At 47.5% G+C, this 21,820-nt stretch overlaps 4 protein-coding genes across 6 annotated transcripts; 3 read left to right on the top strand and 1 right to left on the bottom strand.

The window, feature by feature from the left end:
• Nucleotides 1-1,543: 1,543 nt before the first annotated feature.
• LOC123413648 (twinkle homolog protein, chloroplastic/mitochondrial-like) lies at nucleotides 1,544-8,926 on the top strand. Of its 2 annotated transcripts, XM_045106586.1 has the most exons (22): nucleotides 1,544-1,939; nucleotides 2,371-2,498; nucleotides 2,896-2,951; nucleotides 3,062-3,119; nucleotides 3,200-3,343; nucleotides 3,495-3,578; nucleotides 3,657-3,737; nucleotides 3,817-3,882; nucleotides 3,996-4,109; nucleotides 4,261-4,308; nucleotides 4,401-4,486; nucleotides 4,597-4,657; nucleotides 5,112-5,157; nucleotides 5,233-5,294; nucleotides 5,847-5,978; nucleotides 6,060-6,121; nucleotides 6,371-6,454; nucleotides 7,489-7,620; nucleotides 7,803-7,899; nucleotides 7,994-8,128; nucleotides 8,228-8,295; nucleotides 8,504-8,926. In XM_045106586.1, exons 1-22 carry the CDS (start codon nucleotides 1,684-1,686, stop codon nucleotides 8,598-8,600), a joined length of 2,097 nt encoding a protein of 698 aa, XP_044962521.1. In that variant the 5' UTR covers nucleotides 1,544-1,683; the 3' UTR covers nucleotides 8,601-8,926. The 2 variants fall into 2 exon arrangements, with proteins under 2 accessions (XP_044962521.1, XP_044962520.1); XM_045106585.1 differs by having other exon boundaries at nucleotides 5,112-5,294.
• Nucleotides 8,927-10,322: 1,396 nt separating this feature from the next.
• On the top strand, nucleotides 10,323-12,346 carry LOC123413645 (patellin-4). Its single transcript, XM_045106580.1, has 2 exons — nucleotides 10,323-11,507; nucleotides 11,625-12,346. The coding sequence occupies exons 1-2, from the start codon at nucleotides 10,422-10,424 to the stop codon at nucleotides 12,162-12,164; spliced, it is 1,626 nt and encodes a 541-aa protein (XP_044962515.1). The 5' UTR covers nucleotides 10,323-10,421; the 3' UTR covers nucleotides 12,165-12,346.
• A 215-nt stretch (nucleotides 12,347-12,561) lies between these two features.
• LOC123413647 (dolichyl-diphosphooligosaccharide--protein glycosyltransferase subunit DAD1) lies at nucleotides 12,562-14,873 on the top strand. Of its 2 annotated transcripts, none has more exons than XM_045106582.1 (6): nucleotides 12,562-12,734; nucleotides 13,440-13,554; nucleotides 13,635-13,682; nucleotides 14,241-14,328; nucleotides 14,410-14,453; nucleotides 14,552-14,873. In XM_045106582.1, exons 2-6 carry the CDS (start codon nucleotides 13,474-13,476, stop codon nucleotides 14,633-14,635), a joined length of 345 nt encoding a protein of 114 aa, XP_044962517.1. In that variant the 5' UTR covers nucleotides 12,562-12,734; nucleotides 13,440-13,473; the 3' UTR covers nucleotides 14,636-14,873. The 2 variants fall into 2 exon arrangements, with proteins under 2 accessions (XP_044962517.1, XP_044962519.1); XM_045106584.1 differs by having other exon boundaries at nucleotides 12,569-12,870.
• Nucleotides 14,874-15,522: 649 nt separating this feature from the next.
• Nucleotides 15,523-18,673, bottom strand: LOC123413646 (tubulin beta-3 chain-like). Its single transcript, XM_045106581.1, has 3 exons — nucleotides 18,081-18,673; nucleotides 17,540-17,809; nucleotides 15,523-16,552 (listed from the first exon to the last, which is right to left on the bottom strand). Exons 1-3 carry the CDS (start codon nucleotides 18,472-18,474, stop codon nucleotides 15,876-15,878), a joined length of 1,341 nt encoding a protein of 446 aa, XP_044962516.1. The 5' UTR covers nucleotides 18,475-18,673; the 3' UTR covers nucleotides 15,523-15,875.
• Between the last annotated feature and the right edge of the window lie 3,147 nt (nucleotides 18,674-21,820).

Raw genomic sequence — 21,820 nt, 5'->3', positions numbered from 1 at the left:
AGGAGTACTGTACTATGTTCTATTTTTCAAAAGGTACTATAACTATACTATGTTTCCAAACAAAGAAGAAGAAAAAAATCACAAGGATGTGTTTGGTTGCCTGCATTAGGCCCAACCACACCCATGTAGGAAGAAACTGGATTGTTTGGTTACCTGCATTTATTGTTGGCCGTGCATCACACAAAACTTAAAGTGTCTTTGGGCCTGGCTCTCTGGGCACGCCCAGATCGACGGTTTCTTACGAGGCAGGATGAGTTGAGCCACAACGAGAGCACATGGGTGAGCCCGTGCACGACATGAGGCTGGAGGGATGTGAGCTCTGTACGTACGTGCTTCTTCTTCTACCTTCACTAAGCTCCTCACCAATCTCCTTTTTTCCTTTTCCTTTCTAATCTACACAACGGTGCTTTGATTCGAGATAAGATCTACACGAAAAAGATGCACATCGATGTTACAGTTCCATTTTTGCGATCGATTCGAAGTTTCGGCCGTTTGAATTTTTCTTTCACCGGTAGCTTCATAACGTAGTTTTACACGACATTCATGTTGCAAGTTTTCTGTTTCGATGATACTACTGCACTGACGCCGCAATTACGCACACACTGTATTTTTTCTCCTCTACCCTCTGTCTCAGACCCCTCCTATTCACCCCTTTCGACGCTGGCATCGTTCCTCTTGACCTCCATGCCCGCATCCTACTACATCGGAGTCGTTTCTGGTGTCGGTCATCTTGGCATTCTCTTTCTCGTCCTACTGCACCAACGCTGTCATGACACGAGCACTCCATTTTTCTTCCCTTGTCCACTATCTCCGTACAGACTTTCTCTACAACGACGAGGCTAGCAACTAGTTCGATGTGCCGTCGACGGGGTCGCTCGCGCAGAATTTCGTGCACATCGTGTCGGACGTGGCGCGACGACCACTGTCCATCGCAGTCGCCATGATCCGACACGCACTGCATTTCTACTCCCCGTCCTCTGTCTCAACGCTTCTCCGCGCGGAAATTCTCTATGGTGGCGACAGTAGCAACTAGTTCGCCGCGCGCGCCGGCAGGAACGCTCGTCCGAAACTCCGTGCTCATCATGTCGCAGGCGGCGCCGTGACCACGGTCCACCGCACTCGCCATGGTCCGACACACGTTGTACTTCTCCTCCTCCGTCCTCTTCCTCAACGCTCCTCCGCACAAACTTTCTGTGCGGCAGCGATGCTAGCAACTAGATCGTCGTGACGCCGGCGGGAACGCTCGCCCGAGACTCCTTGCTCGTCGTGTCGGACGCGAGGCCGCAATCACTGTCTATCACAGTCAAGAGGCACTATATAACTCTGTGTGTTAAGTATAAGTGTTAGCTCTATAGTTACATGAACCGAATCAATGCACACAACCAAACACTATGGCTGCCAAACACGCCCTGAACCACTTGGAAAGTTTCCCAAGTCCCTGGCAGCGGGACCCATGTGTAAGCACAAGTCCGGGGAACACGCGGCCGGGCGGCCGGCGCGTAAAACCCTAAACCCCTCCCTCGCCCTCCTCCCTTCCCCTCCTATTCCTATCCAATCCAAAAATCCTCTGCTCCTCCTCTCATCGCCTCTCTTTCCTTCCTCCCCAAGACCTCCACCGATTCCCCCAGCCCATGCCCAGCGCCCCGAAACCCTAGCGCCCCCTCCCCCCAACTCCGCCTCGCCATGCCACCGCGGCCCTCCCTCCAGTCGCTCCTCCTCATGGCCGCCTCCACCTCCGCGGGCGCAGGGGGCTCGGGTCCCCTCCTCGCCGCGCGCCGCCGCTTCCCCGCCGCCTTCGCCGCCGCGGGGGGCCACCGCGTCCGCCTCCTCCAATCCTTCCCCTCCCGGACCCGCCTCCCCCGGCGGGCCGAGCTCGCCTGCTGCTTCGGGACCGCCCCCGCCGAGGCCGTGCCCGCCGCCGCCCCGCGCGCCAGGAATGGTAATGCTCGATTCGTTGGCTCCTTCTTCTTTCGGCATCACGCGCCGCCTGCAACAGGGAGCTCTTGCGCCGAGCGAGCATTGCTGGTTCAGTGCTTACTGAAATTTCAGTACCGCGTTACATTTCTTATTCTTTTGGCCTGTATGTAAGCTAGATAGCTCTCAAGCCTGCGTTCTTATATATACATGGTATCAACGGAGATCGCGCTCGAAAGAAATCTTGGTCCGTGTCTAGAAAAAGCGTTTTACTCTGTTTTACGGAACTTGAGCTCTGTCGGACTCTCGGTTGTGAATAACCTCGGACACCTGCGTTTTTGCATAGCTGCTGTTTTCTGGCGTTGAAAGTGGTTTGCTAATGCTTAGTAACAGCTGGATGTAGGATCCTTATTGTTTTTAGTTTTGTACTGATGTGCTGTCATTCTGGGATAACAGTTAGTTCCACGGAGGAGAGAAGGGCTCGTGAAGAACGATTAGGGAAGGTGGTTGAGAAGATGAAAAAGGAAGGAATAGATATGACCCAGTGGAGGCTTGGCATTTTTCAACGGACGATTTGCCCACAGGTATGCCTTTTCTGATATTAAGAATTGCTCTTCCCATTTTCTCTTCTTTTCATGATGTATGTAGTTGGGTAAGCAAGTAAGCTAAAAGGGTTATTTTGTCTGGATTGAGAACATCAAGAATTCACAGCTACAGTTTGTTTTGATCAGTTTAATTAGCTCATTTCTGTTTCACATATCACACACATTGGAAGTATGTATTAACGGGCCTGCCTTTCACAAAAAGAGCGCTCTGGAAGTAGCTGTATATTGTGATCAGTTTGATGACCAGCTTACAAACACGTTCATCTGTATATAATAGTACAGATAAATATATGTTATTTTGCTGATCCATTGTACTTTATATTTTTGATCTATCAAGCACAAAATGATTAAGTATGCTTTCCCTTCTGTTAACTAGTGTGAAGGGGGCTCAACCGAGGAACGAAGCCTCAGTGTCTTCATCCGGGAAGATGGGTGAGTTTTTATGTACAGCACACTTCCAGATTGTTAGTTGGAGTTTTTCTTAAGGTATATGTACTGTAGGCTATCTGTCATCTGATCTCTGTTCTATGCTGTTTCTTCAGTACACATGGAAACTGGACTTGTTTTAGAGCGAATTGTGGATGGAAAGGCTATACCCAGGTGGGTTTACCAACAACTTAAACAAAACTGAAATTAATATAACATCTTGATACCACTATTGTTCTGTCTTACGTCTGCAGCCTGATGGAGTTTCGAAGGCGTACAAAGCAAAGGACTCTGGAAATGAAAATGAAAGTGACCAGGAAGTCAAAGCAAATCAGCCAGTTAAGATTATCAGAAAACTTTGTGAAGAGGACCTTCGTCTCGAGCCTCTTTGTGATGAGGTAATGGAAGTATTATCAAGTAGACTTTTTTGATTGGTATATTCTTCAAATGATACCGAAACCATCTTCATAGTTCTCTTTTGCATTCTTTGTTGTATGCTGGCAAAAACTTTTGTACATGGGTATTCTGTAAGATGGTTATCTCTTGCAGCTCGTGACATACTTTTCAGAAAGAATGATATCGGCAAAAACACTTCGAAGGAACAACGTATCGCAACGTAAAAGGAATAACAAGGTATGACTGTACTTTTGATGCATTTTCGCTATGGAAAAACATGCATTGGGATACACACATATGGTATTTCGTTTGCAGATTGTTATTGCTTTCACCTATAGACGTGATAAAGTCCTTGTTGGCTGCAAATACAGGGAAGTCTCTAAGAAATTTTCACAGGTTTGTTCTGCTGTTCCTTTTTAGGTTGCATGCTTAATATATATGAATGTTGTTCATACTCATTTTTTCTTCTTAACAGGAGGCAAACACAGAGAAAATTTTGTATGGTCTGGATGATATAAAGCAAGCACGCGATATTATCATTGTATGTTCTACATTAGCCATGCGACATTTTTCTTATTTATTTTTTGTTACCAATCCATTTCAGCTTGAGTTCACGAAGTATTTACTAGCTTGTTGTCCTTTCTGACATTGTAGGTTGAGGGTGAAATTGATAAACTTTCCATGGAGGAGGCTGGCTATCGTAATTGTGTGAGTGTGCCAGATGGTGCACCAGCGAAAGTATCAAACAAACTTCCGGACAAAGATCATGTTAGAACTATTTTCTGATACTTGCTAGTTTTGTCACTACAGTTTATGTTTGCCACTGTTATTTTGTAGTATAGCTCCTTTAATGTGAGCTGATCTGTACTGGAAACCTTAACTGTGATCTAACATCTTCTTACGTTCCCTGTAAAGCTAGGATAAAAAGTATTCATATCTGTGGAACTGCAAAGAGTATCTTGACCCGGTGCGCATTTTCCTCGTTTCAAGTTATTCGCAAACTCTATTGTTAAGTTAGAAGTTTTGGTGTACTGAATATGTTTCGCTATATGGTATTAGGCATCTAGGATAATACTGGCAACAGATGCTGATCCTCCAGGGCAGGCTCTTGCTGAGGAACTTGCTCGACGTCTTGGTAAAGAAAGGTTTGTGTGCCATTGTGTTGCAATCACAAGCTTCCACAATTACTTCAATTACCTATGGCTGTGCAGGTCCTCATTTAACTCGTTTGCCACATTTAATTTGATGCAATCAGGTGTTGGAGGGTCAAATGGCCAAAGAAGAATGAGACAGAATTTTGCAAAGATGCTAACGAGGTTTTTTATGGCATGCATATGCAACTTTGACTAATAAATAATATTGCTATAATTCTTTTGCTTGTTTTTCATGCTGAAAGGTTTCTGATGTTAAAGTACGACCAGGGTCTAAGAGGTGTAAAATTGTCCTGCTCCTAACGTGACTCTCTAGCGATAAGCTTATGCTAACTGGTATCGAGAGTCATGTGTTAACTTTCTCATCCTAGATTGTAGTATTAACATATTATGATGCTTTCTGAAAGTAATCTACTTGTTGTTCTTAATTAAAGCATGTAAGGTTTTGTGTGTGCAATTAATCTACATTCTGAAGAACCATCTGAAATATATACCACATTTGAGTTCAGTTCCTATTATCTTTAGCTCTTTTTTATGAAACTAGACAACTTTGTTTTTTAACTTTGGGTGTTCTTACACATCCTGTGGTTGATCCTTGTAACTCCCTTTTCAACTACAGGTACTTATGTTCTTAGGACCACAAGCATTGAAAGAAGTTATAGAAGGTGCAGAACTGTATCCTATAAGAGGTCTATTCAACTTCAAAGATTTCTTCCCTGAGATCGATAGTTATTATCTAGGAATTCATGGGGATGAGCTTGGAATTCCTACTGGTTGGACATGTATGGATGCGCTCTACAAGGTATATATTAGTTGTGTTTTTTATTTATTTTTCGTCCTATTTTGATCGGTTTGAGCTGGGTTCATCCCTTGCCAAGTTAAAGAGTTCCTTTGTTGTCTTTTGCACATAGAAGCTTGTTTTTTGACCGCAATGGCTGTTGACATATGCCATGAAATCAGATCATTTAACCAATTTCAGTGAACTTCATACTGTGTAGTCATGTATTATGGCTCCTTGATACTTGTTAAAAACAACTAGGTGATTTTCTTCCTGCCAAGAGTTCCCTTTCTTTTCTTTATTTGCACATAGAATGTCGTTTTCTGACTGCAATAGCTATTGATATGTGGCATGAAACCAGATTATTTAACCAATTTTGGGAATAGCTGTTGACATGTGGCATGTAGCCAATGTTTTCTGACTTGTTGATCTAGCTGAAAGCAATTATAATATTCCAGCATCAGTGGCTAGCGTGCCCAAAAAGATGGCCTGAACTGTAGCACATTGGAAGCTATAGTTGCAGACTTCAATGCATTACCCACAATTTCTCATATGATTTTGTTTATTTGCCTGCAGGTTGTTCCTGGGGAGTTGACCATAGTAACAGGAGTACCAAATTCCGGCAAAAGTGAGTGGATCGATGCATTACTGTGTAATATAAACAATAAGTGTGGGTGGAAATTTGTACTATGCTCGATGGAAAACAAGGCAAGCCATTGTTTACTATCAATGCTATCTAGCCTTTCATTTCATTCGACACCTCGAAATAACGATGATTTTGGTGTTTAGGTTAGAGACCATGCCCGGAAACTATTGGAGAAGCACATTAAGAAACCTTTCTTTGATGCTAGGTAAGGATAAGAGTCTGCAAGTGTATCTCTGTTTTATCTGATCTCATATGTGATACCTAGAATAAGCAACTGCCTTTTAAAGAACAATTCTTTTTGAGGAAGAGTAAGCTCACGTGCTATCAACTGTGAAGTCAACAGAAGATACTTTGGAATAGATTCCACTCTGAACTTGGCTATTTATTCTTACTGTTTTGAATGTTCTGTGATTACATCTAGTTGGTTTAGCAATCCTTGTTTTGGTTTCTACAGATATGGGGGCTCTGTGGAACGGATGAGTCAAGATGAATTTGAGGAAGGCAAAGAATGGTTGAATGAGTCATTCCATCTGATTAGGTATATACTAAGTTCAGTTACATTGTTATAAATAGTGGTAAAGTCGTCAGGGTTTTCAAAGACGATTTGGATCTTCCCATGAAACCCACCTTACGCAAATTTTAGAACTGGAGCTGCTATCTTGTGGTGTGTGCATGTAACCAGATTGAAGGCGAGCAACCACCCCACCTTGCAGCATTGTTTCAGAAAGCACCCTTGAAAGTGTTTTAAGTTTTAATCAATACTGGTTTTTACATTTTTAAAATAAAATTATATATTTGTGATATGAACTACACTAAACACAGAACTAAATGATTACTTGTATAAACTTACCATACATTGTATCATATGTTTGTTCCATATGTGGACGTTGGTAAGGGTCTGGTCGATACTAGCTTGAAATTCCAAATGATAGTAGGAACTAAGCAACAAAGAGCGGTGGCATAAATAGCAAAAAGAAGCATGTAAGCACTATAATCCAAATGTATTATATGGAAAGGAGCAACACATTATAGTTATCATTCTCCCATTCCATTTCTAGAAAAATATAAGCCTAGTCTGTCTAAGTAATTTCTCAATATGAACTTTGGAATTTAAATATTTTTTAGCTTCAAATTTTCTACTTATCTCTCTTTTTTTACCAAAATTGATCTCGCTTTCATTGGAGTCAAACCCTGTCGCTTGGGTTTTGTGCTGCCTATATAGCTTGTTGAGGAAGCGAAATAAAAAACAAAATTATTTCCTTGTGGCCGCTTGAAAGGTCTCCATAGCACTTCCAAGGTCTGCTAAACTGCTAAACTGCTAAGATATGGTCACAACACTTATATCTTCATTGATCTACGGCTACATTGGTAGCTGCCACTATTAGCAATGTTTATTTTCAGTCATCAAGACCGCTCTATTTAGAAACGTGTGGTAGCATCAGTATGTGTCTTGGCTTCTCTTCATGCGCACTTTACTCGGAAGGAATAGTAGTTGTATTTCTCTTGGATGATGTGCCTGTATGAAATGGCGGTTCACGGTAAGTTGATGTTGAATATGTGTTGCTTAATCAGGTGTGAAGATGATTGCCTTCCATCCATCGATTGGGTTCTTAATCTTGCTAAAGCTGCAGTTCTAAGACATGGAGTACGTGGTCTTGTGATTGATCCTTATAATGAGCTTGACCATCAGCGCCCTCCAAATCAGTAAGCATTACTTAAATCTCTCATGAGCATGACTTTGCCGTTTACTAATAGCGGTTCCATACATTCTTTGTAAAAGATAGGTAGCGTTTTTGCAAGTATGTCAACTATAACTATGCTATTACCCAGCTACATGTTTTCCTTTTGTTTTTGGTGAGTTAACTCTTTTGCTATGTTGTTAACAGAACTGAGACAGAATATGTCAGCCAGATCCTTACGAAGATTAAGCGTTTTGCTCAACATCATTCATGTCACGTATGGTTTGTTGCGCACCCTAGGCAGGTAATCAAATTTTACATAATCCCATGTTGATCTTTTCAACACAATTGCACTCTATACAATGGGGCCTCATTTGGTGTTAATGTTTTATAAAAAGCTTCACAACTGGAATGGCGCACCGCCTAATATGTACGACATCAGTGGAAGTGCACATTTCATAAACAAATGTGATAATGGTATCGTCATACACCGAAACAGGGATCCAGATGCTGGCCCTGTTGATGTCGTGCAGGTTGATTTTTTGCACCTTTGTAACCTATTTTGCTTCGTTTTGATGCCGGTGCATGACCCATTCCTTGTCTGTTTTTCCGGGTTGGATGGGGAATCATAGGTCTGTATGAAGAAGGTGCGGAATAAAGTGATTGGGCAAATAGGGGATGCTTTCTTGACATATGACCGGTATGCTCATCACAAAAACTTAATTGTCTCCATCATTTCCTGAATTGAGATCTCCTGATGATCATTCAGAACCATTTCAACATATTAAGTGCCTTTGAAAATCAGAGTCATTTATGGTTTATGTAACCCGCCAAAGACATATTTACCTTGTATTCGGACTGCACAGCAAGCTAAATATCCAAAATGATAATCCTATTCGCTCCCACAGGGTTACTGGTGAATACAAGGAAGCAGATAAGGAGATCGTGGCAAAGGTGGTGAAGCAGCAGCAGGTGCTTCAGAAATCGACAAGTTACAAACGCTGATTCCCTTTACTCGGGCTGGCGCGGTTGCGATGGTATGGCCGCTTTTGTGGATGGCGCAAGCCGATGTTTGCCGTATGATGGGCACAAACTGGCTAACTTCCATCATTCATGAATTTTGGGCTGATTCCTGGTGGGGAAGATGGCTAAGATGACGGCCACATGGCATTTGCTGGGACGTGGTGTATAGTAAGCAGGATGATGATATTGTAATTAATTGTTATTCTTGTAGTATGCCCTTCCGACGGTTGTAGCAGTTGGGAGGTCCACGACAAACATTTATCCTTGGCATTGGTAGTATGCATCAGCAGAAGCCCATGATTTGCTCACCGGAAGTCCATAATTTGATCCTGTACCACCCCCATCGACCATGTGGTGGCCAAATCTACTTGGGGCAGGATTTGGGCGGTTGGTCCCATGCTGCGCTGGACCCGACGAATGCTTCCAAAATCTCTGATGATTGGACCATTAACCAGCATTTTCTTTTCTTTCCCGCTTAACTTTGCGTCGTTCAATCGTGCCTGTGTCCTGTTGCCGTTGGCTGGCTCTTCGTTTAACAGGTAGCAACTGGCCTTGCTAGGTGTTTCTGATGGGCAACCAGCTGGACCGAAAGCAAGGCTGTTTCTGCTTGATTGGCAACGGCAACGGCAACGGCTGTCAGCTTTTGCTCAACAGTCGGCTGCTTTCCTTTGCTCTTTGCTGCGCTGTGCTGTACACGGTACAGCCTACTCTCTCTTTCTTTTTTTTTTGGCAAACGTTGGTAACTGCAGCTGTATGGGCCAACCGAAGGTGTACTTGCCCTTCACCAAAACTATTACTCTCTCTGTCTCAACTTTGTACTAGTTCTAGTATAAAATTATACTAAGCTTAAGACACTTATTTTGAGACGGAGAGAGTATATTTTTTTTAAAAAGTGTGCGCGTCTGTTCGTCGGTATCAAAACCACCGCTTCTTTTATTTCCCAAGCTTTCAAAAGGCATATCTTAGGCCACTACAGTATGAAACATATGATTTGGCCTAGAACAAGGACGCCTGCTTCGTAGGCCAACCCAGACGTACGGGGTGCACCTGTTCCTTTGCCCTTTTTTTCCCCTTTCTTTTGAAGTGGGCGCTAGTCCGTGCTACAAATTGAAACCACCACCCCTTTTGCATGCATTTCTCCAGCTTGCAATTAGCTGCGACGCCATAAACAATGCGCCACTAAATGCAATGATACATTATTTATTTTCATAATTGTTGTGCGAACAGTATGACGACGTGGCCTAGAACAAGAACGAGAGCGAGAGCGCCCCTGCTGTCAGGTCAAAATCCGAGCTGGCAGTCACCCAGTCAGATTTATTTATTAGTACTTATTTAACACCAACAACAAAAGCGTATCAATCAATCAAACAACAAACAACAGCCTAGCATCTCTTTTTTTCTAAAAGAAAAAAAAAACAGGCTAGCATAGCATGGCTGGCCTCTCTACTGGCTGCCTGTAAGCTGTAACCAGCACTGCCGCGCCAAAAAAAACAAAAAACAAAAAGCGGTTAGCAACGCAAGGTAGCCGTTGGCATGGGCCGGCCCGCCGCAGAAGGAAAAAAGGAAAAGCGAAGGCGGACGACCCAACGGCTCCCCCCCGTCCCATCTGGCGCCACCCCATTGGCCCCCGCCCCGTAGCCGTTGCGAGGCTGCAGGTGCCCGCTATATAGCGCTCCCTTCTTCCTCCCCGCTCCACACACCACCTGCCACCAGCCCACCTTCTCTTCTGACACCGCACGGGAATCTCCGGCCATCTTTGCTTATTTGCGAGGTTCCTTGTTGAGTGAGTGAGTGATCGGCGGCATGGGCGTGGAGGTCGTCTCCGGCGGGGCTGTCGAGGCGGTGGCGGCGGCGCCGGCTAAGGTCGAGGTGGAGGCGGGCGCGGCTGCTGTGGTGGCCAAGAACATGTCGTTCAGGGAGGAGAGCAATCGCCTGGGCGATCTCAAGGACCACGAGAGGAAGGCGCTCGCTGAGCTCCGCGCCATGGTCGAGGAGGCCGTGGTGGACGGCAAGCTGTTTGACTTGGAGGACGGGAGTGGCAAGGTGAAGGTGAAGGTGGAGGCCAAGAAGAAGGAGGGGAAGAAGAAGAAGAAGGCCGTGGAGAAGAAGCCGGTGGCTGCGGCTGAGGAGAAGGAGGAGGAGGCGGTCGCTGAGGAGAAGAAGGAAGAGGCGGAGGAGGCTAAGAAGGAGGATGTGTCCGCGCCGGCCGTGGAGAAGAAAGAGGAGGAAGCCAAGGAGGAGGAGGCCGTGGTGGAAGAGGAGAAGAAGGAGGAGGCCGTGGCGGAAGAGGAGAAGAAGGAGGAGACCGCCGCCGCGGAAGAGGAGGGCGAGAAGGCGGTGGCCGTGGTCGTCGACAAGGACGTGGCGCTGTGGGGCGTGCCGCTGCTGCCGAGCAAGGGCGACGAGGCGACGGACGTGGTGCTCCTCAAGTTCCTCCGCGCGCGGGACTTCAAGGCGGGGGCCGCCTTCGAGATGCTCCGCCGCACGCTCCGGTGGCGCCGGGAGTGGAAGAGCCTGGCGGCCACCGCCGCCGACGGCGACGACGAGGACGACGCTCTCCCGGAGGGCGCGTGCTACCTGGACGGCGCGGACCGCGAGGGCCACCCGGTGTGCTACAACGCGCTGGGCGTGTTCGCAGACGAGGCCGTGTACAAGAGCGCGCTGGGCACCGACGGCGGCAAGAAGCCGGCCCGGTTCCTCCGGTGGCGGGTGCGCGCCATGGAGCGCCACGTCGCCGAGCTCGACTTCACCCCCGGCGGCGTCGCTTCGCTGCTGCAGGTGACGGACCTCCGCGGCTCCCCCGGCCCCGCCAAGAAGGACCTCCGCGTCGCCATGAAGCAGGTGCTCGACCTCTTCCAGGACAATTACCCGGAGCTCGTCGCCCGGAACGTGAGTACCAGTACCACCACCCGAATCATGCCTTCAAATTTTAACCGAATTCGAAATTTTTAACTGAATTTGCTTCGAGATCTGACTGGAATTTTGCGTGGCGCTGGTGTGCCGCAGATCCTGATCAACGTGCCGTTCTCCTACTACGCCTTCAGCGCCGTCTTCTTCCCGTTCCTGACGCAGAGGACCAAGAGCAAGCTGGTGGTGGCGCGGCCCTCCAAGGTCACCGAGACGCTGCTCAAGTACATCCCGATCGAGGCCATCCCGGTGAAGTACGGCGGGCTGAAGCGCGACGGCGAGGACGCCGAGTTCTCCGGCGAGCACGACGCCGAGATCGCCGAGGTGGTCGTGAAGGCGGGCGCCACCGAGGCCATCGAGATCGAGGCGGCCGAGGGCGACACCACGCTGACCTGGGACCTGACGGTGCTGGGGTGGGAGGTGAGGTACACGGAGGAGTTCGTGCCGGCCGACGAGGGCGCGTACACCATCGTGGTGAGCAAGGGCAGGAAGGTGGGCGCCGGGGAGGAGGCGGTGCGCAACTCGTTCCGCGCGGCGGAGGCCGGCAAGGTGGTGATCACGGTGGAGAACGCGACCCGCGGGAGGAAGCGGGTGCTCTTCCGGCACAAGGCCAAGAGCGCCCTCGCCAAGAAGTGCTGAAGATTTGGGGGCAGATTCTTTGGAAGCTGAGATCTTTGTGTGTGTGTGGATTCTACATTCATTCCATTCTTTTGTGCAAGAGAGCAGTCACTAGTGGTACATCGTGTCGTGTTTGGCGGGCACCATTGTTTTGCCGTGGAATTATTATTATTTATGTGAGAAATATAAGGCGATTTTTTTTACCCGTCTGCAGTTTCTACCCTAGTTCCCAGTGAAATCACACATTTTTACCTTTTTTTTAGAGGTTTCACGCATTTTTTTTTCCTTTTTTAAACGCAAATCATACGTACATTTTTACCCCTTTTTTTAGGGATACGTTTTTTTTTTTAGTATCTTTGAGGGATACGTACAACCTGACTCCCTACAACATTGTTTGGTGGGCTCGGCCCACTAACGAGCAGTCCAGTGCGCGCAAGCCGACTGTACAGCCCAACTTCTTCCACCCCAATCTTCTTCATCTCCGTCTAGTCGCAGCAGCGCCGCCGGCGGAGGGAGGGCCCCCGATCCGATCCCCACCTGCGAGTTCCTTACGTTACGCGCCGCCGGAAGCCCGTCTTCACACTGCTTGAGGTGAGTGACGCTTCCCCTCGGGATCTCCCGCGCCTCCTCCTCTCCCGTCTCTCCCTCCAGATCCCAGCTTGTTCTCCTTCAGAAGCTGCTCTTGCAGTTGCAGGCTGCACCACTGCTGACCGTCCTAGATCCAAATGTCAGTTGAGATTTCTACTTTGATGCTACTGGTGCCTTGAGAATTCTAGATTGTCAGGCTGTTTTGAATCTATTATGTTCTTCTTTTTTTTTTTTGCTTCGTGACCAGTGTGAGGATGGAAGTTCTTTACCAAACACCGCGTATAATGTAATCAAATGCCGTCACCAGTTGGAAAACCAAACCAAACAAGGAGAAGAAGAAGAATCATTGAACCCTAACTTGGTTAACCAACACGTCCCTCGGTTCTTCTTGTTTGATTTCTCCCGAGTTTTTAATTTGGTCATATCACACGAACTATACAGATTACCAGTTACCGGTTTGGGTTGGCACGCACCAAATTTAGGGATTGATTGAAGTTACATTTCCAAGTGACCAAACAAATTTCGACTTCAGCCCCTCTTTTTTCGTTCACACTAACGGTGTAAATCCATTGACCATTTGCATTACCATTCTGGAAACAAACATGTCCAAATTCCCAACGCATGCCTGTGAGCTGCTAGGTTGTCATCTAGCCTTGTTACCGTGCAAGAGAATCTGACTGTGAATTGTTTTTGTTTCTTACTGGTTAGCTCCAAGCGTTCTGAGTGCGCAAGGTTCGCGAGGATGCCGAAGGCTGCGGGGGATGCCAAGCTCCTGATCCAGTCCCTGAACAAGGCCTATGCCGCCACGCCCACAAATCTCAAGGCAATTGCCATTCTCTCGTGTTACCGCCTGTGGCCACTGTCGAATATCTGATTGATGATCCTATTCTCATATTTCTGCAGATCATTGACCTGTACGTGGTTTTTGCCGTGGTGACTGCCCTTCTTCAGGTAATTTTTTATGCTTTACGTTTTGTTGAGGATATATGATTTAGGATGAACAAGTTGAAATCTTACTTGAACAATTTCCATCTTCAAGAAAACAAGGATGCAGAGAGGGTTGTCACATTCTGAAATATCTTGCTCTAGTATAGCGTGAGGATTTAGAAAGGGTGATATCATGTTTACTTATTATTCCACAGTTCTCAATTTTGTACAGGAGCAGGGTATCAGGTTGCAAGAATCTGCTGTACCCAGTACATAGCCATCTGGCAACCAAATTCGTGTAGGTCTAAAATGGCATGGATTGCTAAGCAATTGTATGCCCCTTGATGTTCGATTTGACAGATGAAAGTGTTAGCCGTTGTTTTCAAGGTGATATGCGTGATGTAGTGTGTACTGGCCAGATTATAAGGATCGGTGCAAGTTCCCTTTAAGCACGTTCGTTTGTTGATTATCTTTACCCTTGTCTTCAGTTTATAAGCCATAAGTCTTATCTTCACCTATATAGTTACAAAAAGGCCGAGCCGTTTGAAAACTATTGAAATGCTCCCTTATGTGGCAAACCAGGTTGTTTACATGGGAATAGTTGGGTCATTTCCCTTCAACTCTTTCCTCTCTGGTGTCCTGTCATGCATAGGAACTGCGGTGCTTGCTGGTAAGAATTTCTTAACCCCCTCTCGATCCTGGTTACCCTTCCATTGGCTGCATGATATGTAAATGTCTACGTTTTTTGCAGTGTGCCTCCGTATTCAAGTCAACAAGGACAACAAGGAATTCAAGGTAAGTCCACGTTCACTGTTAGCGTTTTATCTGCTGCGATGGTTTGTTCTTTAGATTTCCAGCATAACGTTGGTTGTACGTCAAAACATTATCTGCAGGATCTTGCTCCAGAAAGGGCCTTTGCAGATTTCGTCCTGTGCAGTCTGGTGCTCCACCTGGTGATCATGAACTTCCTCGGATAAGCCACCGTCCTACGGGCTTTCGAGATTTTGTAGTGTCCTGATGTTTGAGGCTGTCATCATGTTAGATGTTCATGTGGTGTCACACAACTGTCTCTGTAATCCGAGAGTTTCTCTGTGAGCTATAATAATTTTTTGGATTTAGTATTAGCAATGTATGAAAATGAGAACTCAATTTCTTTTGAGGAGGTGAAACTGGCAAGATCACTTCAATATTGATTGCCCGGACCATTCTTCTTTACTATCCAAGACCATTGTATGTGCAATCCGAGACCATTGTTCTTTACTATCCAAGACCATTGTATGTGTAATCCGAGACCATTGTTCTTTACTATCCAAGCTGTTAAGGAAAATATTGATTGCCCGGATGGCCACGATGCCTTCAAGCTCCAAATTTGAGGTTGCAAACATTGGCACCTACTACTACTAGTGAGTTTCATTCGTGTTGAAGAGTGAAATTGTGTGTGGTACTGGATATCCAAGTTCTCCATTCAATCCAAGATATTACTTCAGTTTTACTACACCAAATTTTGATATCCAAACACAACGCTTCATAAGAAGGTTATTTTATACCATGCATCAGTTCTACTTTTGAAATGCCCTTACATTTTACAGAATTCCGAAATGCATAAAGCAACACAGATGCCACTTTCCTAGAATACCAAAACAGCATTGTGAATCAAGTTTGCCAATCCAAAAGAGCAGGAACTTCATATAGAAAACAAAAGCCTACTAAACAATAACAGCATCTCACTCCCAAGCACCAACCAAAGCATAATTGACTCGTCAGTTGAACTTTCAGCCTACAGGCAATTTGATTCCAATATTGAATGAACTCGCCTGTAGGTTGTAAGTTCACTCGACCAAAGCATGATTGACTCCAGTTCAAATGCATTCCAAGGTGAGAAAATTTTGTTTGGCAACTTGGATGACAGAAGCATGTTTGGCAACTTGGCCTAAAAATACTGGACACAAAATAGAGATTTGAGACTAGTAGCACTACTGAATAACACACCAAGCAGTCATCAGTCAAACCTTACACCAATGCTCATCACGACATGAGCAGACCACCACCACAAGTCCACATAACGAAAAAATAAGTCTGACAAGGCAACACGACCGACGTTTAGAACGGGTAAAAGAATAGCATCTAGCTATCACCACCTGACAGCACCACGAGCACTCCACCAACTTAGCGAGCGATATAAGGCATATCAATGGGAAGAACGGGAGGAGACGCGCCTCAGACGGCCTCCTCGTCCTCCTGCTCATCCTCATAGTCCTCTTCCTCCTCGACTGTCGCGTCCTGGTACTGCTGGTACTCGGCCACCAAGTCATTCATGTTGCTCTCGGCCTCGGTGAACTCCATCTCGTCCATGCCCTCGCCTGTGTACCAGTGCAAGAAGGCCTTCCTCCTGAACATGGCGGTGAACTGCTCGCTCACGCGGCGGAACATCTCCTGGATCGACGTGGAGTTGCCGACGAACGTGGACGACATCTTCAGGCCCGTGGGCGGGATGTCACACACGCTTGACTTGACATTGTTGGGGATCCACTCCACGAAGTAGGATGAATTCTTGTTCTGGACGTTCAGCATCTGCTCATCCACTTCCTTGGTACTCATCTTCCCACGGAACATGGCCGAGGCAGTGAGGTAGCGGCCATGCCTTGGGTCAGCGGCGCACATCATGTTCTTTGAGTCCCACATCTGCTGGGTTAGCTCAGGCACAGTGAGAGCACGGTACATCTGTGAACCCCGCGAGGTCAGCGGAGCAAATCCAACCATGAAGAAGTGCAGCCGTGGAAATGGGATCAGGTTCACAGCAAGCTTCCGGAGGTCAGAATTGAGCTGACCCGGGAAACGAAGGCAGCAGGTAACACCACTCATGGTTGCAGAGATAAGGTGGTTCAGATCACCAACTGTAAATAATAACAAAGAAAGATAAGAACCAAGTGAACAAATTTATGAGCAAAACCAGAACAAATTAACTAACGTAGTATGGTACAAATATTCATCTTTTCAGTCCAACAGTTATGAGTTAAAAGGCTCCACGTAACATGTGCAATCAAATACTTATTCTAGTAATACCACCTACTCCCTCCGTTCCTAAATATAGGTCTTTTTAGAGATTCCATCAAGGGACTACATACGGAGCAAAATGAATGAATCTATACTTTAATGTATGTCTATATACATTCGTATGTAGTTTTCTAGTGAAAACTCTAAAAAAGACTTATATTTAGAAACGGAGGGAGTACAAGACTAGCATAAGCAACAGCTGATGAAATAACTATCCTTCATGGTGTTAAAGGTAACGAGCTCAGTGTTTACATGTAGATAATCAATGGCATAAAACAATCCATACAAAAAAACTGATAATGGTGTAGTACTGTAGTATATTAATAATATTTATCTTCACTTCACCAGTCATGAGCTTACATGGACAATGAAATACTGATTCAAGTAATACCACCTACAAGACTAGCACAAGCAACTACTGAAGAAAGAAATATCCTTCATGGTGTTAAAAGTACATACAACCAGTGGCGTACATATATAGTATGCCAGAAGATCCATCCACAACAAACAAGTAATGGTATGTGCAACTGTATACTCAATAAAAGATACAATGTTTGCAAATTGCATTTACTGCACTGAACAATAGGCTATATTCGCACTGTAATTCAAAGACAGAGACATGAAAATAAAAAAAACAATTGTAGGGTGCTGCACAATTTCAAACAACAGATGAATTTAAGACTTGCTGATCATCATGTGAAAGCAACAGGTATGTGACACTAAACATGACTAAAGAGATACAACAGACCACCAGAATGACAATTGCTGACTTCTGGCACATGACAAAGAAAGGCAGAAATGGACCTGGAGAACGTTTTAGCACTTACAGGTGGGAGTGGTAAGCTTCAAAGTGCGGAAGCAGATGTCGTAGAGAGCCTCATTGTCAAGAACCATGCACTCATCCGCGTTCTCAACAAGCTGGTGCACAGAGAGGGTAGCATTGTATGGTTCAACGACCGTATCAGACACCTTGGGCGACGGGAACACAGAGAATGTCATCATCATGCGGTCCGGGTACTCCTCCCTGATCTTGGAGATGAGCAGGGTACCCATTCCGGATCCAGTTCCTCCTCCCAGCGAGTGGCAGACCTGAAATCCTGCAATGAAGAAGAGAGGGATAATTACTCACGCATCTAAATCAGCGGTCAATGCACCAGTAAGCGCACAAAGTACAAATTCAGGGAGAAATTAGCCGCCCGAATTCCTAAATGGTCTTGTAAATCGGACAAAACTACGGCAAACATTTCAGATCTACGAGTTCACGGCGCAGAGAACGCGGAATAAAGCCTAGATCTACAGGCTAGATGCATCTAGGCGGAGAGGGGGCGAGCCCTCGGTCAGATCCGGCGTGGGGGAGGGAGCACGTACCCTGGAGGCAGTCGCAGTTCTCGGCTTCCTTGCGGACAACGTCGAGGACGGAGTCGATGAGCTCTGCGCCCTCGGTGTAGTGGCCCTTGGCCCAGTTGTTGCCGGCGCCGGACTGGCCGAAGACGAAGTTGTCTGGGCGGAAGATCTGGCCGTAGGGCCCGGAGCGCAGCGAGTCCATGGTGCCGGGCTCGAGGTCCATGAGCACGGCGCGGGGCACGTAGCGGCCGCCGCTGGCCTCGTTGTAGTAGACGTTGATGCGCTCGAGCTGGAGGTCGGAGTCGCCCGCGTACTTGCCGGTCTGGTCGATGCCGTGCTCGTCGCAGATCACCTCCCAGAACTTGGCCCCGATCTGGTTGCCGCACTGGCCGCCCTGGATGTGGAGGATCTCCCTCATGGCGGCGGCGCGAGGGGGGGCGGCGGCGGGGCTAGGGTTAGGGTTCCGGCGAGGGGGGGTGGGGGTTTAGGAACGGAGATGGGGGAGCGGTCGAGTGGGGGTGGCGGCTGGGGGAGTCTTTATCTGGGGAAGCGGTGTGAGGAGGCTCCCAGCGTGGGCGCGTTTCGAAATTTGCTCGTCTACTCGTGACAACCGCGTCGTCTGTTTGAAACCTTGGATTTCTTTTCAGTTTTATTATGTTTGAAAAGAAACATAGAGCATAATACGAGAAATTACATCGACGTCCCCGGACCATCAAATGAACGCTGTCATTGTTGGAACCAGCGGCCTCATATCGAAGCTGGTTTGACTTATCAAGGACGCTTCACGCATTTGCCCTTAGAGCATCTTCACCCGCGCCCCCAAAACGTTCTTTCAACCGCCTTTTTTATCGTTGGCGTTAAAAAAAGTCGTCCAGTCGCGTCTCAGAACGTCGTTTTGCATCGGATTTGGTCAAAATTAGCTCCGGCGATCCCAGGCCAAAATCAGCCCTTAGGGAGGCGCATGGGGGCGACCGGGGCTATTTTTGCATGCACAAACTCCACCGGTCAGCCTCTTTCCCCTCTCTTTCTGCTAGGCCCACCATGTACATCATCTTCGTCCGTCCACCCGTGACGGCTAGGGTTTCTCTGGCGATTCCAGAGGCGTCTCGTCCCCGTCCCCGCAAGCCCGCCGCCGCGATTCCAGGAACTCCTCGATCTCGCCTGGTTTCCCTCCTCGCCGGTCTCGAGTGGGGGATTTCTCCCTCCCGCAGGCCTCCCAGGTGCGCTCGCTCGCTCGTTCTCCGCCCGCTCGCTCGCCTGCTCGCGAGCCGCTTCGCTCGCTCGTCCTCCGCCCCGCTTGCTCGGTTCACACGCTCGCTGGCTGCTCGCTCACCGCACGCTCACTTGCTCGCTCATCGCCCGCACATCCCCCACATCGCTCCCCCACCCCCACCCAAATCAGGCGTGCCGCCTGCGGAGTCTTCCTGGAGATGGCCCGTGGATCCCCCCTCCTTGTCGTCCTTGCGTGTGGGGCGTCCTCACTTGGGTCTTCCAGGGGTTCCCGGCAAACAATCCTCCATACCCACCATAAGCCTTCCCGGTGTGGCTAGGGCACCGGGTCGTAAGGCACCTTTCCTAGGTCGGTAGTCCAAGGAGGTTGAAGTCAGGAAGCAATGGAAGGCGTGGAAGGAATGCTCAAAAAATTGAATCTGTCTGAAACGGAGAAGAAGGGGGTGAAGATAGGATGGAGGAGGGTGCAGCAACAGGGACAACAGCAAGGGGGTGGCGAAGGCAGTGAGGAAGCTCATGTCGGACAAGCCAGGGTACGTGGCGGGTATGGATGTTGCGCTGACGAGGGCCTGGTGCCCATTGAGCAGGCTAGAGGTAAAGGAGATGGGGGGAACATATTTTTTGTTTCTGTTTCAGCAGGAGGCATGGAAGAGAAAAGCGGTGGAGAATGGGTCGTGGACTTTTGGAAAGGATTTACTAGTGATGGAAGATTTTGATCCAGCCAAATCTATTGATGAGTATACATTTGAGAAGGTGCCAATATGGGTCAGGATCTTCAATGTGCCTTTGGGAATGATGTGCAAGGAGCTGGCAGAGAATATAGCGGAGCAAATCAGAGAATTGGTGGAGGTTGACACGGGAGAAGATGGGACTGCCTTAGGGCAATATCTTCGGATGAAGGTCCGGATTAGGGTGGTTGATCCACTTATGAGGGGATTATACCTAGATGAAGAAGAGGATATAGATGGAGATGCAATAGTAAAAGAAAGGAGAGGGAAGGAGGATGAAGGGAGGAAAATGTGCTACTTCCAGTATGAATTCCTACCGGACTTCTTCTACACATGTGGTAGGATGGGACACACTGACCGAGAATGCAGAAGGAAGCTGAAAAAAGGGGAAGTTGCGGAGTATGGGAGATGGCTGAGATATGTTCCGGAGGCAAGTCATGGATATGAGGAGAGGAGAAGAGGAGAGGCTGACTATGGGGGGAGTCCTTCCTGAAGGAGGATGGGTTAGACAAGCAGCGGAAGTAAACATGGCAGTGATGCTCCCTCTTGGAAGAAATCGTCAGGGAAATAAGAGGAGAAAAACACGCAGGATAAAGGAGCAAAGGTGGAGGAGGTGACAAGCCCTCTACAAATCAGGGGTGTGTCGAAGGAAGACCAAGGCGGTGATCTGGGTGGCAGGAGCAGAAAACAGCTGACCTACACTACAGAAGATCCCAGGAGACAAATCCCAACCTCAAGGAAAAGGGGAGGGGAGGGATAATAGAGGGGATGATGAGAAGGCCGAACCATGAGGAGTACACGGTGGCACCGCAGAAACGCAATGGGGGACATCGCATATCAATGAGATAGAGCATGATAAGGCTAAAAAGGAGGATGTCTCTAACGTGGAAGAGGAAAGTAGGGGAAGGGTATAAGGGCTTCAGGAGGAGGGAAAGGAAACAGGAGGGTGATAGCACATAGCTAGGGGTGCACGTGGGTGGCAAGAGGTGTGGAGCTCCGCCAGATGTTGAGATGAAGGAAGGGGTGTCACCGAAGAAGAAGAGACCAGAGGGAAACAATAGAGAAGAAAATGTTATAGCGGGGCTGTCGGAACAGCCGTGCAACACCCAATGAAGCTCATCACTTGGAATTGCTGGGGTTTGGGGGAATGGCCCGGCAATTTGAAGTCTTCTGGATCTCCGGAAGAAGGAGGACCCCGACGTACTATTCCTATCAGAGACAAAGATGGTACGCGCACAGATGGAGTGGCTGCGATGGAAGACGGGAATGACTAACATGTTTGTTAAGGACAACGAAGGGCAGAGTGGCGGCTTGGCTTTGTTTTGGAAGAAGGAGATCAATCTGAGGCTGATTGGGTTCATATCCCGCTACCACATTGACATGGAGATCACTGAACCAGATGGATTTGTGTGGCGGTTGACCGGGATCTGTGGAGAACCGAGGGCAGAAGAGAAGGAAAACACTTGGCGTTTGCTGCGTATCCTGAAGCATCAAAATGACAAACCATGGCTGTGTATGGGCGACTTCAATGAAATTCTATAGAACTGGGAGAAGGAAGGAGGTCCCCCTAGAGCACAAATCTGTATGGACCGCTTTAAATCTGCTTTAGAAGTTAGTGACCTGAAGGACTTGGGGTTTGTGGGGTGATGCTTTCACTTGGCGCAATAACAACCATGTAGCGGCTAACTACACTAAGGAGAGGTTGGACCGTGCAGTGGCCAGGCCTGCTTGGTGCGACCGATCCCCAGCTTCCTGGGTGGTCAACGGGGATCCACGCCACTCGGATCACCGACCGATCATCGTGGA

This window comes from Hordeum vulgare, chromosome 7H (assembly GCF_904849725.1).
Source record: "Hordeum vulgare subsp. vulgare chromosome 7H, MorexV3_pseudomolecules_assembly, whole genome shotgun sequence".
Lineage (NCBI taxonomy): Eukaryota > Viridiplantae > Streptophyta > Magnoliopsida > Poales > Poaceae > Hordeum > Hordeum vulgare.
Note: the sequence above shows the minus strand (reverse complement) of the source record. Positions and strands in the feature narration are given on the sequence as shown.

Coding starts and splice junctions, on each gene's coding strand:
- LOC123413646 (XM_045106581.1), bottom strand. CDS start 18,474: ATGAGGGAGATCCTCCACATCCAGGGCGGCCAGTGCGGCAACCAGATC. Junction 17,810..18,080: donor GAACTGCGACTGCCTCCAGG/GTACGTGCTCCC, acceptor TCTTCATTGCAG/GATTTCAGGTCTGCCACTCG. Junction 16,553..17,539: donor GAAGCTTACCACTCCCACCT/GTAAGTGCTAAA, acceptor TATTATTTACAG/TTGGTGATCTGAACCACCTT.
- LOC123413645 (XM_045106580.1), top strand. CDS start 10,422: ATGGGCGTGGAGGTCGTCTCCGGCGGGGCTGTCGAGGCGGTGGCGGCG. Junction 11,508..11,624: donor CGGAGCTCGTCGCCCGGAAC/GTGAGTACCAGT, acceptor GGTGTGCCGCAG/ATCCTGATCAACGTGCCGTT.
- LOC123413648 (XM_045106585.1), top strand. CDS start 1,684: ATGCCACCGCGGCCCTCCCTCCAGTCGCTCCTCCTCATGGCCGCCTCC. Junction 5,295..5,846: donor GTATGGATGCGCTCTACAAG/GTATATATTAGT, acceptor ATTTGCCTGCAG/GTTGTTCCTGGGGAGTTGAC. Junction 7,900..7,993: donor TTGTTGCGCACCCTAGGCAG/GTAATCAAATTT, acceptor TTTTATAAAAAG/CTTCACAACTGGAATGGCGC.
- LOC123413647 (XM_045106582.1), top strand. CDS start 13,474: ATGCCGAAGGCTGCGGGGGATGCCAAGCTCCTGATCCAGTCCCTGAAC. Junction 13,683..14,240: donor TGGTGACTGCCCTTCTTCAG/GTAATTTTTTAT, acceptor GTGGCAAACCAG/GTTGTTTACATGGGAATAGT. Junction 14,329..14,409: donor AGGAACTGCGGTGCTTGCTG/GTAAGAATTTCT, acceptor CGTTTTTTGCAG/TGTGCCTCCGTATTCAAGTC.